This window comes from Ctenopharyngodon idella, chromosome 15, assembly GCF_019924925.1.
Source record: "Ctenopharyngodon idella isolate HZGC_01 chromosome 15, HZGC01, whole genome shotgun sequence".
Taxonomy (NCBI): Eukaryota; Metazoa; Chordata; class Actinopteri; order Cypriniformes; family Xenocyprididae; genus Ctenopharyngodon; species Ctenopharyngodon idella.
In genome coordinates, this window is record NC_067234.1 from 36,369,247 (window position 1) to 36,387,040 (window position 17,794).

Sequence of the window (17,794 nt, forward strand, 5' to 3'; positions counted from 1 at the left end):
CAAACTAAGAGATCAAACTTTTATTTTGAAATTGTGATGAACAGTTTGTATATTTCAAAAGATATTGACGTATTCTCCCCTGTTGGCATAGGTCTATAAATGATTTACCTTACAAATCTGATGAAATGGTGCACATTGTGATCTCAGATGAACGTTATAAGCAACCCAAACTCACAGCATATGCAGAGATGGATATTTGAGATGCTCCACTCATGTAAATGCTAACAGTTCATGTGGAGCAGCATTTACTGTGAAGGGAGCTGCTCTGAGATGCTAAGAAATATAGCAGCTCTGAGAAATATTAAATTTGCAGGGCATATACAGGTGCATCTCAATAAATTAGAATGTCATGGAAAAGTTAATTTATTTCAGTAATTCAACTCAAATTGTGGAACTCGTGTATTAAATAAATTCAGTGCACACAGACTGAAGCACTTTAAGTCTTTGGTTCTTTTAATTGTGATGATTTTGGCTCACATTTAACAAAAACCCACCAATTCACTATCTCAATAAATTAGAATACTTCATAAGATCAATAAAAAAAGGATATTTTAAACAGAAATGTCAGGCTTCTGAAAAGTATGTTAATTTCTATGCACTCAATACTTGGTTGGGCCTCCTTTTGCATGAATTACTGCATCAATGCGGTGTGGCATGGAGGCAATAAGCCTGTGGCACTGCTCAGGTGTAATGGAAGCCCAGGTTGCTTTGATAGCAGCCTTCAGCTCATCTGCATTGTTGGGTCTGGTGTCTCTCATCTTCCTCTTGACAATACCCCATAGATTCTCTATGGGCTTCAGGTCAGGCGAGTTTGCTGGCCAATCAAGCACAGTAACACCATGGTCATTGAACCAGCTTTTGGTACCTTTGGCAGTGTGGGCAGGTGCCAAGTCCTGCTGGAAAATGAAATCAGCATCTCCATAAAGCTTGTCAGCAGAAGGAAGCATGAAGTGCTCTAAAATTTTCTGGTAGATGGCTGCATTGACTGTGGACTTCAGAAAACACAATGGACCAACACCAGCAGATGACATGGCAGCCCAAATCATCACTGACTGTGGAAACTTCACACTGGACTTCAAGCAACATGGTTTCTGTGCCTCTCCACTCTTCCTCCAGACTCTGGGACCTTGATTTCTAAATGAAATGCTAAATTTACTTTCATCTGAAAAGAGGACTTTGGACCACTGAGCAACAGTCCAGTTCTTTTTCTCCTTAGCCCAGGTAAGACGCTTCTGACGTTATCTTTGGTTCAGAAGTGGCTTGGTACGTGGAATGTGACAGTTGTAGCCCATTTCCTGAAGACGTCTGTGTGTGGTGGCTCTTGATGCACTGACTCCAGCTTCAGTCCACTCCTTTTGAAGCTCTCCTAAGTTCTTAAATCGGCTTCGCCTGACAATCTTCTCAAGCCTGCGGTCATTCCTTTCACTTGTACACCTTTTCCTACCACACTTTTTCTTTCCAGTCAACTTTCCATGAATATGCTTTGGCACAGCACTCTGCGAACAGCCAGCTCTTTCAGCAATGACCCTCTGTGGCTTACCCTCATTGTAGAGGGTCTTGATAATCGTCTTCTGGACAACTGTCAAGTCAGCAGACTTCCCCATGACTGCTGTTGGGATTACTGACCTAAACCCAGTATTTATACTCTGAGAATAGTAATTTAATAGAACTTGAAATTAAATAATCTAATAATTTGACATACTGTTTTTTTTTTATTTTGATGAGCAGCAAGCTGTAATCATCAAAATGAAAACAAAAAATCTGGAAATATTTTACTTTATGTCTAATAAATCTAGAATATATTTAAGTTTTACTTTTTGAATTAAATTACAGAAAAAAATAACTTTTTCATGATATTCTTATTGAGATGCACTTGTATTTATTTAATTGAATCCCAGCCTTTGTGAATTAACAGTAGCACAATGCTAAAGTATGGTTTTTAAATGGTTTTAATATATTGTGCAGCCGCTACATGGAATCCGCTACTTACAGTATTTTGCTGGTTATTCAACATGGGTAAATTGCGATCAAGGATTTTTTAAAATCGAGTACTTGAATTTAATTGAGGAATCGTGACAGCCCTAATTACATTCATTAAAACAATTAGGAGTCAACATTATAATCATTCATTAATGTTAATATCACATTTGTTTAAATGAAGTGTAAAAAATAATATTTTTTCTGTTCAATTGTTCAATCTCTCTTTCTTAAGTTGAGGTGATTTAGTGATTGATCTGTAAATGACAGAACACATGAGCTGCTCCTCAGTAAAGTGATACAATCAACATTTAACACTCTTTACTTTAAACTAGGGATGCACCGATACCATTTTTTAAGGACCGAGTACGAGTACCAATATTTTTTTCTGATACTCACCAATACCGATACTGATACTGATATTTTTTTTGTTTGTTTGTTTGTTTGTTTTTTTGGGTGATGTGGCAGTTTTCCAACCACAACACAGTGAAACTAATGAATGTAGGACGGTTTCTTTATTATTACTCCAATGAAAAAAGTAATAATTTTTATGTGCTTGTCACAAACTTAAAGCACAAATTTCACAGTGTCCAATAACCTTCAAAGGGCATAATTACCAAAGTCATAATAAAAAACAAACATCAAGTCTTTTTTAACCTGCCTTTCAAGAAGAGCTAAAGAAATATTACAGAACAAATGTTTATAACATAACACTGTGAACCAATGTAAACAACCTAGGGTGACCAGATTTCTCATGGTGGAATAAGGGACAAGTGGGCAATATGACCATGATATGATATTATTTCATGATATATATAAATACATTAATTTAACATCTTTTGTTGTTTTATGAACGTTAATGACAGACAAATATTTAATTAGGCTACTGTCATTTTAAGACCGAATCCATGGATATAATATAGGCCTACTGACATATACCCTTTTTTCACCCACCTTTTTACGTCCACTTAAGCTATAACCGACTGTATTTACGTGAAATACTCCACACAATGGACATTTTGACAGCTATTTGTGCATTTGACCATTCAGGCCCAAGGAGAACTGATCGCGCGCCGTCTGAGAGAACTGGGATCCTGCGGAAGAAAGAGAGAGAGAGCGTGCTCATGAGAGCGCTTCTGGTCTGTGTCGTTCAGCGCGATTTGCACGCAGTTCGCAATATGTGGTTTGTCATCATTAATTTTGAAGTATTTCCATATCCCTGAGGCTGACATTGTTTCTGCTGTTGCCGTCTCTGTGCATGGAAAATTCTGCCTGGTATTTTTACGAGTACAAGTATACGAGCTTGGTATCGGGCCCGATACCGATACTGGTATTGGTATCAGTGCATCCCTACTTTAAACACACTCAATCTCAGCACAGCCAGGACTTCGATACATAAAGAACAAGAACAAGAATTCATCCTTAATGACCATCACATCCATCTTTTTTCTATGATCATATTTCCATATTATTTAATGTGATATAAATAATTTGTTATGTAAGCTTTTATATAAGCTTTCACTCTCACACAAACACACACAAATAACATGGTAAAACTCACATCAAACATGGTGATCTGTGCTTTTTTTTTTTTAAAAAAGCCTTGATTTGATCTGTGTGTCTGAACTGAGAGAGTGAAGAGTGTGTCATTGTTCTCTACAGGTTGAGTGATTGTGGTGTCACAGATGATAGTTGTGCAGTTCTGGCTTCAGTTCTGAGATCAAACCCCTCACTTCTGAGAGAACTGAATCTGTCTGGGAATAATCTAGAAGACTCTGGAGTAAAGCTGCTCTCTGCTGAACTGGAGAATCCTCACTGTAAACTGGAGGAACTGTGGTAAGAACATCTCTACCATAAAGACTCTGAGTGAATAAGGATTAATATGTAGATAGTGCATGCAAAATATCCTTTGGTGTAAGCCCCATCTGGCGGTTCAGCAACAGATGTTATTGGTGCTTGAACCGTCAAATCCTGCCGGTGGTAGAAGGCAAGGGTGAGGAGTCTACCCCGAAAAGGAAAATTTAGATTTTTTTGTTTACGATTTTAAAATAGATTTTTTTTTATACCAGAATCGATATTAACTCAAATTAAATTGCTTTATTTTAGTCCTTGCTTATAGACAACGTGGACAGAAGTTAACGACTTTTGCTTCAAAAGATGGCGAAATGTGTCATTATCTATGCTTCACTTGACGTAATATCCCTTTCAATATCTCTTTCAATTTCAATTTGAGAGAAAGCGATGTGAGACTACCCAGCACTTCCCATACATTGATTTATTTGTGGCAGCCTTCCACATTATCAATATTGACTGCCACAAGTAGATTTAAACTGTTCCGAAAACAGTTCTGGTGGGATGTGTGGAAGCAATGCTGTATCCTTTAATAGTGATGTCTCACTTCATGAATATTAATATAGTAATGAATGCACACACACAAAAAAAACTTGTGCTACTCATGGACACTTTGCATCAGATATCAATGCTGAGAGGGAGTATAAGCAAAAAAACTATAGGTATGACAGTAGAGCTGCACAATTAATCTTTAAAAGACTGTGATCTTGAATCAAACACCCACGCAAACATATTCCAAAATGACGACAATCCGTCTCTCTATTTTGACAAAATCATATCGCAACATTCAAATCTGTGTTGGCGCTGCCACTGATCCAGAGAGAACAGTTATTATTGTTTTAATCTCATAGTATCATTATTTCTGCAATACAATATTTCAAATGATCATAGAAGTGCTGGGATAAAGATTTATAGTTCAAATATAAAATACAAATATGCTGATGTCTACGGTAGTAAACAAAATAGTTATCACCTTTTGAAAACAGTGCTTCAAATAACGACTGTATTGTTTACATTGTTTTGCCACTAGGTGGTAACAAATAACTGTAAAAATGTGTTTGTTATTGAATCATTTATTCAAGAGAATATAGTACTGTAATGTATGATGCTTCTGAAAGATGTGATAAATTGTTTTTGTAAAGATTGGCTGATCTTACACATCATGTACAATCTGTATAAGTGTATTATTCAACTTTTCCGCATGGTCTAGTGTTAAAAAAAAAAACTTTAAAAAAACCCAAAACAATAAAACAATTCTTACAAATCGCAAAACATATTGTATCGGCACCCAAGTATTGTGATAGTATTGACTCGGGAGATAGGTGTATTGTCCCAGCCCTATTAGTCACTTTAGATTAGGTCACGGAAAATAGAAAAATGTCATTAACTGCTTTAATACAGCCTTTATTCGACATTAATTACATTAGTATTAAGAGTTCCTTAAAATGTTTACAAATACATTAAGCACATGCATACACACACAAACACAATCACACGCACACATTCTCTCTCTCTCTCTCTCTCTCTCTCTCTCTCTCTCTCTCGTGCGCATGCGTGGGCGTTTGCTGAGTGAGTGCAAGGAGTGTGTGGTGAGTTCGGGTGAGTTTCTGCCCGCTGTGGCTCTTTTTTTCTTTACTTTTTTCTTGTATGAATATTGCTTTTTCTGACGTTTAATCTGCATTGGTAGATAAAACATCATATTGTTTTTTGGGCGTTTTTTCGCCAGTGTTTCACTGGGGGCATGGCGGCCCAAAGTGTTGACTCGTTCGGTTCGTTAACGCGGTGCCATGGAGTTAAAGTGGTGGCTGCTGCAAGCGTGGAAGACTGCATCTTGGCTATCAGAGAGGTTGTTGGACATAAGAGCATTTTAGCACCGTCAAGGATGAGTAATGCAGTTGTTTGTATTTTGAACACTGTAGAAAATGCCAATGATGTGGTAGAAAGAGGAGTTGTAATTCGTGGCCTTTTTACACCTGTGCTTCCTCTTTCAACCCCTGCGAAAAAAGTTATTCTGTCAAATATCCCACCTTTCATCAAAGATGAGGCTTTGGTTAAAGAATTGTCACGTTTTGGAAAATTGGTTGCTCCGGTGAAAAAGATTGTGATTGGGAGCAAATCTGAGTTGATCAAACATGTGGTGTCTTTTAGGAGATTCACATATATGATTTTGAGTGAGAACAGAACAGAACTGAATTTAAATCTGAAATTCAGATTTGATGATTTTGACTATACTGTATATGTATCTACTGATACAATGAAGTGTTTTGGATGTTTTGGATGTGGCAAAACCGGACATTTGGCCGAGAATGGGGGTACACACACGAAGCAAGATGTGATAGATGAGAAGGTGGTGCAAGACGAAGAAAGCGCTGCTGGTACGTCTGTGTCAGTACCTATGAGTCCAATACAGAGTGTAAAGTGCATAACAAACAAGGTGCCTTGTGAGCAAACTGTTCAAACCATGATTGAAATCATGGAAGATGATGATTCGGCTGGTGAAGATCAAGGTCGAATGTGAGCTTACTTAAAGAAGCTGTTGTTACAGAATTGATGGAGACTCAAAACAGTTTAATGAATCGCTTATCAGATATGGAGTCTATACCAGATAATGTAAATTTGTGTGAAGTGGACATGGATCAAGCTGTCTTCAAAACTCCTCTTAAAAGGAAAAAGAAAGACAGAGAAGAAGGATCAAAACAAGCAAAAATGAACAAAAGAATGATACAGATAATATTGAAAGTGAAAGTGAACTTTCTGACTCTAGTACTTCAAGTTGTTCACAAAGTGAATGGAAATGTGATGATTACAGTGCTGATGAAATTAAGAAGTTTTTGAAGGTGACAAAAAATCAGAGGGGAGTACAGATTGCTGATTTCTTCCCAGACCTGAAACGGTTTGTGGAAAGCACTAAGAGTCTAATGAGTGAAGGTTGCTTTCTGGATAAAGAAGTATATCGACTGAAAAAATTTGTTTCAAAAATCCAAAACCAGCTGAATAATAATGATGACAAAGTGGCATAATTATTTTATCCTGAATGGTTGTGTGTCTCTGTATGGCTTAATTTTTGTTTCTTTTTTTTCTTTACTAATGGCAAATATCTGTATTGCATCTTTAAATGTAAACGGAGCCAGGGATGATGTAAAGAGGATGCAAGTGTATGAAACAGAAACAACTTGATGTTCTTTTATTACAAGAAACACATAGTGATGATAAAAATGTTACAGATTGGATAAAAGAATGGAATGGTCATATTTTTCTAAGTCATAAAACTTCACGTAGTGGAGGAGTTGCTATCTTGTTTGTGAAAAATTTTACTCCATGCTCTTTTAAAATAGAGGAAATTGTGAAGGGGAGACTTTTGAAAATTCAAGCCCTTTTTGAAAAATGTTCTGGTTTTGGATATTTTATGCTCAACGCTAGGCAAATGCAATAACAAAGAGTATCTATTTCTAGGTGGGGATTTTAATTGTGTTGAACAAAATATTGATCGCAATCATATAGAACCACATATGCCTTCTCGCAAGCGACTTTGTGAAATAATTGAAAGAAATGACCTATGTGATGTCTGGAGAAATTTGAATGGAAATTCAAGACAATATACATGGGCCCATGCCCATGTAAATCTATTGTCCTTAGCAAGACTATACAGATTTTATAGTTTCAGACACCATCATAATGTTTTTAAGAGTTGTATAATAAACCCAGTTGGTTTTTCTGACCATAGTTTAATTATATGCAGTGTTTTTTTCAATTCTGTGTCACCAAGGAGTGTGTATTGGCACTTTAACACTGCTCTGTTAAATGATGCTTTTTTTAAAGAGATTTTTTAAATTTATTTGGGAAAGTTTTAGAAATGAAAAAAAATTATTTTTCTTCTCTGCAGAGTTGGTGGGATTTTGGCAAGACTCAAATCAAGCTTTTTGTCAACAGTATACTCAAAATATCACAAGAGAGACAGTTAAGTCTATAACAGTTTTAGAAACTGAAATTTTGAAACTTCAAGATATGGCACAATTAAGTGGAAATCTAGCTTATATTGATTCTCTTTTTTTTTAAAGAAAACTGCTTTGTCTGACTTGTCTGACTTGCAAGAGATGAAGGCACAGGGTGCACTGGTCAGATCGCGTTTTAAGACTGTAGAACAGATGGATGTACTTTCTAAACTTTTTTTCAGTTTGGAAAAAAAGAATGGCCAAAAACGTTTTATCCATTCATTATTTTCTGAGTCTGGATCTTTGTTGTCAGATTCTAAGGAAATAAGAGAAAGGGCAGTTAGTTTTTATGAAAAACTTTATAAGTCTGAGTATAAAGAAGATAAAGATGTAGAGCAGTTTTTTTTTTTTTTTTTAAAGTTACCTAAAGTATCGAAAAAAGCAAATGTGATGCTCTCAAAACCTATTGGACTGGGAGAATTGTTTAAAGCTCTTCAAGGCATGGAAAATGGCAAAGTCCCTGGAATAGATAGAATCCCGGTTGAGTGTTACAGAACTTTTTGGTCTGTTATAGGAGAAGATTTGTTAGTTGTTCTTAATGATAGCTTAACCAAAGGACTATAACCAAAGAGCTGTTTTGACCCTTTTGCCTAAGAAAGGTAATTTGAGTGATATAAAAAATTGGAGACCCGTGTCTTTATTGTGTTGTGACTATAAACTACTATCTAAAGTACTAGCTACCCGCTTGGGTGAAGTTTTAGATGAAGTCATCCACCCTGACCAGTCGTATTGTGTGCCGGGTAGGTCAATTTTTGATAACATTCATTTAATTAGAGATTTGTTTGATGTATCTAACATGTTTGGTCTTGACATATGCTTGATTTCCTTAGATCAAGAAAAAGCCTTTGATTGTGTAGAACACAATTATTTGTGGAAAACTCTTCAGGCTTTTGGTTTGAACTCTAAAATTTTAGCTTATATTAAAGTCTTATATTGTGATATTGAGAGTATTCTGAAGATTAATGGTGGCTTATGTGCACCTTTTAAAGTGTATAATGGAGTAAGACAGGGTTGTTCTCTGTCAGGGTTACTATATACAGTGGTGGTCAGAATTATTAGCACCCTTGGTAAATATGATCAAAGATGACTATAAAAATAAATCTGCATTGTTTATCCTTTTGATCTTTAATTAATAAAATTAGCAAAAATCTAACCTTTCATTGAAGGAAAAGAATTGAAAGTGGGGGGAAAATCACATTATGAAATAAATGTTTTTCTCCAAAACATGTTGGCCACAATTATTGGCACCCCTAGAATTTTTTATGAGTAAATACATTTTTTTTTTAGCACACCAGGGTGATCATGAACATGAAATTGTCTAGCCATGACTTCCTGTTCCACAGGAGTATAAACATGAGGAAACACAAAGGCCAAATTCTCTTAATCATTCATCACAATGAGTAAAACCAAAGAATGTAGTTCTGATGTGCAGCAAAAGATTGTTGAGCTTCACAAAATAGAAAGTGGCTGTAGGAAAATAGCTAAAGCATTGAAAATCCCCATTTCCACTATCAGGGCAATAATTAAGAAGTAACAATCAACTAAAGATGTTACAAATCTGTGTGGAAGAGGACCTATGTCTAAATCGTCCTAATGGCGGTGAGGAGGAAAGTTTGAGTGGCCAAAGACTCTCCAAGGATCACAGCTGGAGAACTGCAGAGATTAGTTGAGTCTTGAGTCTCAGAAAGCCTAAGAAAAATGATCAAACAGCACCTACATCCCCACAAGTTGTTCGGGAGGGTTTCAAGAAAAATCCTCTGCTCTCATCCAGAAACAATCTCCAGCATATTCAGTTGTCAGACGTGACTGGAACTTCAAATGGGACCGGCTTCTATGGTCAGATGAAACTAAAAAAAGAGCTTTTTGGCAGCAAACTCACCAGATGGATTTGGTGCACACATGGATAAAAAGTACCCCATGCCCACGGTTAAATATACTGCTGGATCTTTAATGGTGTGGGCCTATTTTTCGGCTGGAGGTCCTGGACTTCTTGTTCAGATACATGGTATCATGGATTCTATCAAATACCAACAGATAAAAAAACAAAACCTGACGGCTTCTGCTAGAAATCTTATAATGGGCCGTGGTTGGATCTTCCATCAGGACAATAATCCAAAACAAACATCAAAACCAACACAAAAATGTGTCACTGAGCACAAAATGAAGCTTCTGCCATGGCCGTCCCAGTCCCCTGACCTGAACCCTAAAGAAAATTAGTGGAGTGAACTGAAGAGAAGAAGCACCGACATGAGGCTGGGAATCAGAAGGATCTGTAGAGATTCTGCATGAAGGAATGGTCTCTGATCTCTTGTCAGGCGTTCTCCAAACTCATCAGGCATTATAGGTGAAGACTCAGAGCTGTTATCTTGGCAAAAGGAGGTTGCAAAAAGTATTGAATAAAAGGGTGCCAATAATTGTGGCCAATGTGTTTTGGAGAAAAACATTTATTTCATAATGTGATTTTCCGCCCACTTTCAATTGTTTTCCTTCATCGATAGGTTAGTTTTTTGCTAATTTTATGAATTAAAGATCAAAAGGATAAACAATGCAAATTTATTTTTATAGTCATCTTTGATCATATTTACCAAGGGTGCCAATAATTCTGACCACCACTGTACTCTCGCGATAGAACCACTTTTAAGTGTTTTAAGGAGAGTTTTAGAAGGATTGTCTTTACCAAATTGTAATACTACTTTATGTCTGTCTGCATATGCAGATGATGTTATTATAATGATTAATAAGCAGAATGATGTAGACTTATTACTACATCATTAACAGATTTTGGTTTAATTTCCTCTGCAAAAATTAACTGGAATAAAAGTGAAGCAGTCTTGACAAGAGAATGGAAAAGTAGAGTACCAAATCTTCCAGATGGTTTATGTTGGACAAGAGATGGTTTGAAATGTTTGGGAGTATATTCAGGTAATGAGACAACAGCTCAAAAAAATTGGATGGGAACAGTTGAAAAGCTTAAGAGCTGACTCGAAAAATGGAAATGGGTTGTACCAAATTTATCATACAGAGGACATACTTTGGTTATTAACAATTTGGTGGCTTCCTCTTTGTGGCACTGGATGGCTTGCATTGATCCACCGGCTTATTTACTTGGAAAAATCCAGTCTGTTTTATTGGACCTTTTTTGGGACAAGTTACACTGGATACCACACAACATTTTGTATTTAAAAAAAGAAGAAGGAGGCCAAGGACTTATTCATGTACAAAGTAGGACTGTGGCCTTTCGGCTACAATTCATACAACGGTTTCTCACCAGTTCAGAGAACTTTGCTTGGAAATCAGTGGCCTGTGCAATTCTTAAATCTGTTGACGAACTCTGTTTAGATAAGCAGTTATTTTTGATGGATCCAAAAAGAATTAATACATCGAGGCTTCCTGTTTTTTATAAAAATCTGTTTAAAATATGGGACCTTTTTAAAGTGAAGAGATTTGAGAGTATGGATTCTCTTTTTTGGTTATTGGAAGAACCTATGATTAACGGTGCCCATCTGGACTTTTTAGATACATGTGGACTATCAAATGATGTCTTTATTAAATCCAAGATTGCAACATTGGGGCGTTTAATTAATGTGTCTGGTTCAAATTTTAAAAATGTGGAAAATGTGGCTACTTCATTAGGTATTAAATCAGTTCAAATTGTTGAAAAATTTCTTCAGAATTTGCAAGCTGTGTTTACAGTAAAATAAATGAACATGCTTGATTATTTTTTTGTCGAAAAACTTCTGCCTGATGATAAAGATACTTTTCCAAAGTGTTTTTTGTCCCCAAATATAGGGGAATACTCTGGGGTGTTTTTAGAAAATGTACCGGATATGGATTTATATGAAGTTGGAGGGAAAAATATGTACAATGCTTGTGTAAAAGCTTTCAACAAAAAAGGTCTACATAAAAGAGTTGATTCGCCCTGGCGTACCATCTTTGAATTTGAATTTGAAGATGTAAAACCAGAGTGGAGGGCACTCTATAAGCCACCATTAACAAAAAGAATCTGAGACTTACAATGGAGAATTATACATGGCGTAGTTGCTGTTAATTCTTTTATTTCTATTTTAAATCCAAATATTAGACAAGAATATCCTTTTTGTTCTCAAAGAGAGACTATTTTTCATGTGTTTATGTATTGCTCAAGACTTAAGCCTTTATTTGACTTGTTGAAAGATATATTTATTTGTTTTGATGAAAAATTTACTGTTCCGGTTTTTATTTTTGGTTTTAAATTTATCCGAAGAAGACAATATGAATGTCAATTGATCAATTTTATTATAGGCACGGCAAAAATGGCAATATATGTTAGCAGAAAGGAAAAAATTGAACAAAAAGGTGATTATAATGTTGTAATGATGTTTACAGCTATGATTAAATCGAGACTTGTAATTGATTTTTATTTCTATAAAGCTACAAACTGTCTAGAAGTGTGATTTATATTTTAATGTTTTAATTTTTTAAATATTTCTGTAATGTTTTTTTGAAAAATCAAAAAAAAATTCTCTCTCTCTCTCTCTCACACGCACGCACGCACGCACACGTTTTATGTGGACTTTCCAAAGAAATAGTGATTTTTATACTGTACAAACTGTATATTCCATCCCTAATCCTAACTGGTGTATTTTAACAATGTGAACTAATGAGTATTTGTATATATTTCATATTGACAGCATTATGTTATTTATTTATTTTTTTAAGTCGTTATGTTTAGAGATGCAACAATCGACCAACCAGGGATCGGTGACTGGACGGTCAGTCTCACGTCTTACTGATTCCGAGGCGGTCCGTTTTGTTGTCGGTGTTACAGGCCAAAATGTCAGCTGTGGGTTCTCGCTCTCTTTTCTCTGACGGTGAAGTGTAGCACACACAAGCTGCTTCTCAGTCTTAACTCTTGGAGCTCTATGATTTCCACGATGCAGAAAACACGGACGGAATCCAGTCATAAAAGTGAAATTTACTGTAGAACATGGAATGTCACAGAATTTGTAAAATTTTGGATGAATAAATCAAAAGTAGTTCAATCACATTGCGATATAGACTAGAGCCGGTGCCAGGACATACAAACTTATCTATATTCTAGGTGCTCTATATTGTAGCTGAGCCCTCAGCATGAGTTTTTTTTAAAGGTGCCCTAGAACACTATTTCACAAGATGTAATATGAGTCTAAGGTGTCCCCAGAATGTGTCTGTGAAGTTTCAGCTCAAAATACCCCATAGATTTTTTATTATACCATGTTTTAACTGCCTATTTTAGGGTGTAATTAAATATGCGCCAATTCAGTGCGTGTACACCTTTAAATGCTTGTGCTCCCCGCCCCCAAACTAGCAAGAGTCGCAACTCTATAATACATTGCATAAATAATAGAATAAGTTCACACAGCTAATACAACTCTCAAAATGGCTCTTTACAAAGTGTTCGTGATGCAGCATATCAGATCACATAAGTATGGTAATTATTTTATGGATGTTTACATTTGATTCTGAATGATCGTTTGATAATGCTCTGTGGCTAACAGGGCTAATGCTACATTGTTGGAGAGATTTATAAAGAATGAAGATGCGTTTATGAATTATACAGACTGAAAGCATTTAAATATAAAAATAATTAAAAATGAAAACGACATGGCTCTGGTCTCCGTGAATACAGTAAAAAACAATGGTAATTTTAATCACATTTAACAGTACATTAAAAACATGTTAACGAAACATTTAAAAAGACAATTTACAAATATCACTAAATATATCATGATTTCATGCATCATGAACAGTTATAATCGATCCATCTGCCATTTTCGCTACTGTCACTGCTTGCATGCGTCACAATACCTGCAGAACGTCTGATGATTCGGCTGTGCAGCTCCAGACGTTAATACTGCCTTGCCTTGAACATGGGCTGGTATATGCAAAAGTTGGGGGCACACATATTAATGATCTCGACTGTTGCGTCACAGTTGGTGTAATGTTGAGATTCGCCTGTTTTTCCGTGGTGTTTTTCATGCACGAGATTTACATATGAAGGAGGAAACAATGGTGTTTGAGACTCACTGTATGTCATTTCCATGTACAGAACTCTTATTATTCAGCTATGCCAAGGTAAATTCAATTTTAAATTCTAGGGCACCTTTAAGGCGACCATTATTTAAAACATTATTTTAGAACGGCTTTTAATTCCTTGGCGATGCATCATGCAGCCACACTATGACAGGTGTGTATCGCGTGTATTTAGTTTTTCCTTTTTTATTCAAAATATTCACAAACTGGTTAACCACCTTTATAATGATCATGTTAGTTGATATAACGCAATTCAGAGGATCTGTCGGATTTACATCACCTAAATTCATCAATTTTTCCCCGAAATACATAAAAGTAAGTGGCTGGTGAACTGGGAGAAGAATAAACTTTATTGTTTCATACACAATGTATCTGATATGAATAAAACACTTTGTCAAATTATAAATGAAAGGATTATTGCAGCTTCCATATCAGTGTATGGAATTGAAATTTGAATTTAACAAACTATAAATAGTTTTTATATAGCCTAGTACTTCATTTAAATGTCTATTTGAATGTCTGAAACCTCAAATAAACATTATGTGCTTGAAAACACTAACTAGTTAAGAAAAGCGCTGAGCGTGTCCATCTCTGGCTCAGCACCAGCCAAAGCGTGAAAGCACATTCGAATTTTGCAGTGATGCACTGAACGTTCTAATTACACTGGTGTGATCATACGTGTCAAAGGGGTAAAATCAATCATGTTTTGGGGGTGGAGGGGGGACATATCAGATCTAAGGGGTCAATGCCCCCTTTTGCCCCCTCGTGGCGCCGGGCCTGGTGTCTGTGAATATTAAACCACAAGAAGACTATTTAAATATGAATCCTGCATGTTCTGTGTGTCTCTGTGTGAATGAAGGGCGCAGACATGTGAATATGTTTATTACTTAAAAAATATTGTCATATCATATGCACACAGAAACTTCAAGATCTTCACGGCAACCTGTCAAAATAAAAGTTCGGTATAACCTGTGACAGAAATATATTAGGCTACTATTGTATAGTACTATGTACTATTGTATCACTATGTATAGTATAATGTATGGCTTAACGTAATACTAATAATAATATAATAATAATAATTCAATAATTATTAAAACTTTATTTCGAAAGGAATCACAGTTTTTCTTCTAAATGTTAATTTTAATCCTCTGTTGTGGAGCATCTTGTTTGCCAAAAAAAAAAAAAAAAATGAAAGGGTTTATTTCAATTTCATTTGATTAAAAATAAGTTAACGTTTTTTGCTTTCATTTCATTTGAAACTAAAAGTTATTTTTTATTAATTCAATTAATTAGACATGTTTTTGATTAAATCATTATCCTGAAAGATTAAAAGGGAAAACAGAATTTTGTAAAAATTAAAACGGAATTTATTTGTGCTGTTATTTTAAATTTGGTTAACACTTTAGTATGGGGAACACATAATCATTTTTAACTATGACTTTTGCCTCAATAAACTCCTAATTTACTGCTTAGTAATAGTTAGTAAGGTAGATGTTGTAGCATTTAAGGTTAGGTACTGGGTAGGATTAAGGGATGTAGAGTAAGGTCATGCAGTAAAAGGCATTAATATGTACTAATAAACAGCCAATATATACTAATAAATACTAATAAACAGCCAGTATACTAGTAATATGCAAGCTAATAAGCAACTTGTTAAAAGTGAGAATTTTTCCCCATACTAAAGTATTAGCAAAATTTGTTTATTTTTTTTAATTTTATTACTAAATCAGAATCAGCAAAATCAGAATCAGCAAAAATTGGTATCGGCAGGTCAGGTATCGTGCATCTCTAGTTATGTTTAGCTTTGAAGATGGGCTTAATGCATATCATTGTTCTCTACAGGTTGTGTAAGTGTGGTGTCACAGATGAAGGTTGTGCTGCTCTGGCTTCAGCTCTGAGATCAAACCCCTCCTCACACCTGACAGAACTGAATCTGTCTGGGAATAATCTAGGAGACTCAGGAGTGAAGCTGCTCTCTGATCTGAAGGATGATCCACATTCTAAACTGCAGACACTGATGTAAGAATAGTTTTAACAATTTTCATCATATTTTCATTTAATGTTCAAATGACTGTTTTACTCACTAGAAATAAAGGAAATTGTACCAGGTTCAGTAACTCCACGTGTGTGTGAACATTTTGTCTGAAATCATCAGATAATGAGTCTTTAAATTCAGCTTCAGTTTCTGTAGGTCTCTGACCTTTAAACTCTGTTTAATGTGAGTTTAATTCTGCTCATAGTGTTGTAAAAATAATAATGTAATTTTCAGCTTTTACCCTTTAACTGTCTCTATGTGTGTGATATTGTGAGATTTGGGTTGTTTTTTAATAACTGATATTAAATTTTTAGTGGAGTGTAATAATCATTTCTGCTGGTTCTGTATCAGCTGTCCATTGTGTGAAAGTTACCTTTCGTGTCCTTTTTATTTTGTAAACTGACCTTGAGCATCAGATAGAAGCTATATTATCATGTTTGAGAATAGATTAATATAGCTGATCTAGTTAGTGCCAAGTTTTCTTTAAAAAAAAAATATGTGACAGATGTAATGTCTCATATTGGATATGTGACTGTTTGTGTGTTTTATTTTAGGACTTATAAATGACAATCTGATCTTCTGATGATCATCTGATGGTGAATAGGGATCTACCACAGAGACTCACAGTCAACAGAATCAACAGAGACTGAAGATTTCACTGTTATAAATTAAGACTTCATTTAGATTTCAGTGATCCTCTGACAGACATGATGAGGTGGCAGTGAAACACCTTTTATGTCACAGCAGCAAATTACAGTTTCTCATTCATAGATTAACCATTTTATTTGTTTAAACACACAGTATAAACTCAAAAAGGTTGGAGTTTTGTTATAGAAAATATAGAGCGTGAATATGTTACATCCCAGGACGTATGCGTTTGTGTTTTATAATCATGGTGTATGTCATTAATTGATGTACTGTGTGTGCTGCCAATTGGCCCAACGGCCTTCTAGGAGTTGTAGTTTTTGTTGCATGTTCTGTCCTATTTTCTGTGCTCCTCCCTGTCCTAATCGAGATGATTGGACCTACCAGCTGTGCCTTGTCAATATCAAGAGGAGCCAGTATTTAAGCAGAGCAAGAGAGTGGCCCAGAGAGATTCCTTCTCCCAAGAGCATGAGAGTATTGAGCTGTTGCCAGTCCGAGAGTGTTAAGCTGTTGCCAGTCCAAGAGTGTTGCTCTTGATGGTGTATCTTAAGCTTAAATGTGGTGTTATGGCTGTAGTGTACAGCTTTATGTGTTAAGCTTAAACTTAAAATTAACTTAACTGTGTTGTGGCTGTAGTGCGCATCTTTGAGCCATTTGCCCACTATTGAGTGTTGGAGCAGTAGGGAGATGGGTGCCTTTTTATTTTTTCATTTTCTCCTGTTTTTGCTAGTTAGGAAGTAAGGTAAGAGTTCTGTTGTTTGTTTGTATTTATTTTTGCAGGTTAATTAGATTTCCTTCTAATAGGTAGTGATTTTTGTTTGTTGTTTTGGTCTTACTTGCTCCTGAAGAACACACTTTCTTTTGGTGTTGGAATTGTTTGTTTAGAGTTACCTTTTTGCACTGTATAGATGTCATATTTTGTTTATTGTAAATAAATTTATTTAAATCTTACTTTGTTTTCTGAGTGCTGGGACTGAGAACTGTTCAAACATTTTTTTTTTTTTTTTGTTGCCACTATTAACCTTTACTTTAAAATGTTACTTCCCTTTTGCCCCTAGAAATCTAATTGGGAATGTAACAAATATGTTTGTGTTTGTGTTGTACCAGCAGAGGGAGACAAAAACTAATGATTTCAGATTCATTTTTGAAAAAGTTCAAGCTCACTTTTGGAAGACACACAATAAGTGGCGGCTGGTTTTCTAGGTAGGGCTGTTTAAGAAAAATAAAAAAAGTTTAAGAA

The 17,794-nt window shown here is 35.5% G+C and overlaps 1 protein-coding gene across 4 annotated transcripts in view; it reads left to right on the plus strand.

Moving 5' to 3' along the window:
• The window catches only part of LOC127495155 (NACHT, LRR and PYD domains-containing protein 12-like), a 29,774-nt gene extending 12,269 nt beyond the window's left edge, over positions 1–17,505 (plus strand). For 2 of the 4 annotated variants that reach the window (XM_051861773.1, XM_051861774.1), the window contains 3 exons: positions 3,640–3,813; positions 15,717–15,893; positions 16,464–17,505. In XM_051861773.1, coding sequence (XP_051717733.1) covers positions 3,640–3,813; positions 15,717–15,893; positions 16,464–16,476 — 364 coding nt within the window. In that variant the 3' untranslated portion in view covers positions 16,477–17,505. The remainder of the gene's footprint in view (positions 1–3,639; positions 3,814–15,716; positions 15,894–16,463) is intronic. The other 2 variants (XM_051861775.1, XM_051861776.1) reach the window with 1 other exon arrangement.
• Positions 17,506–17,794: the final 289 nt, after the last annotated feature.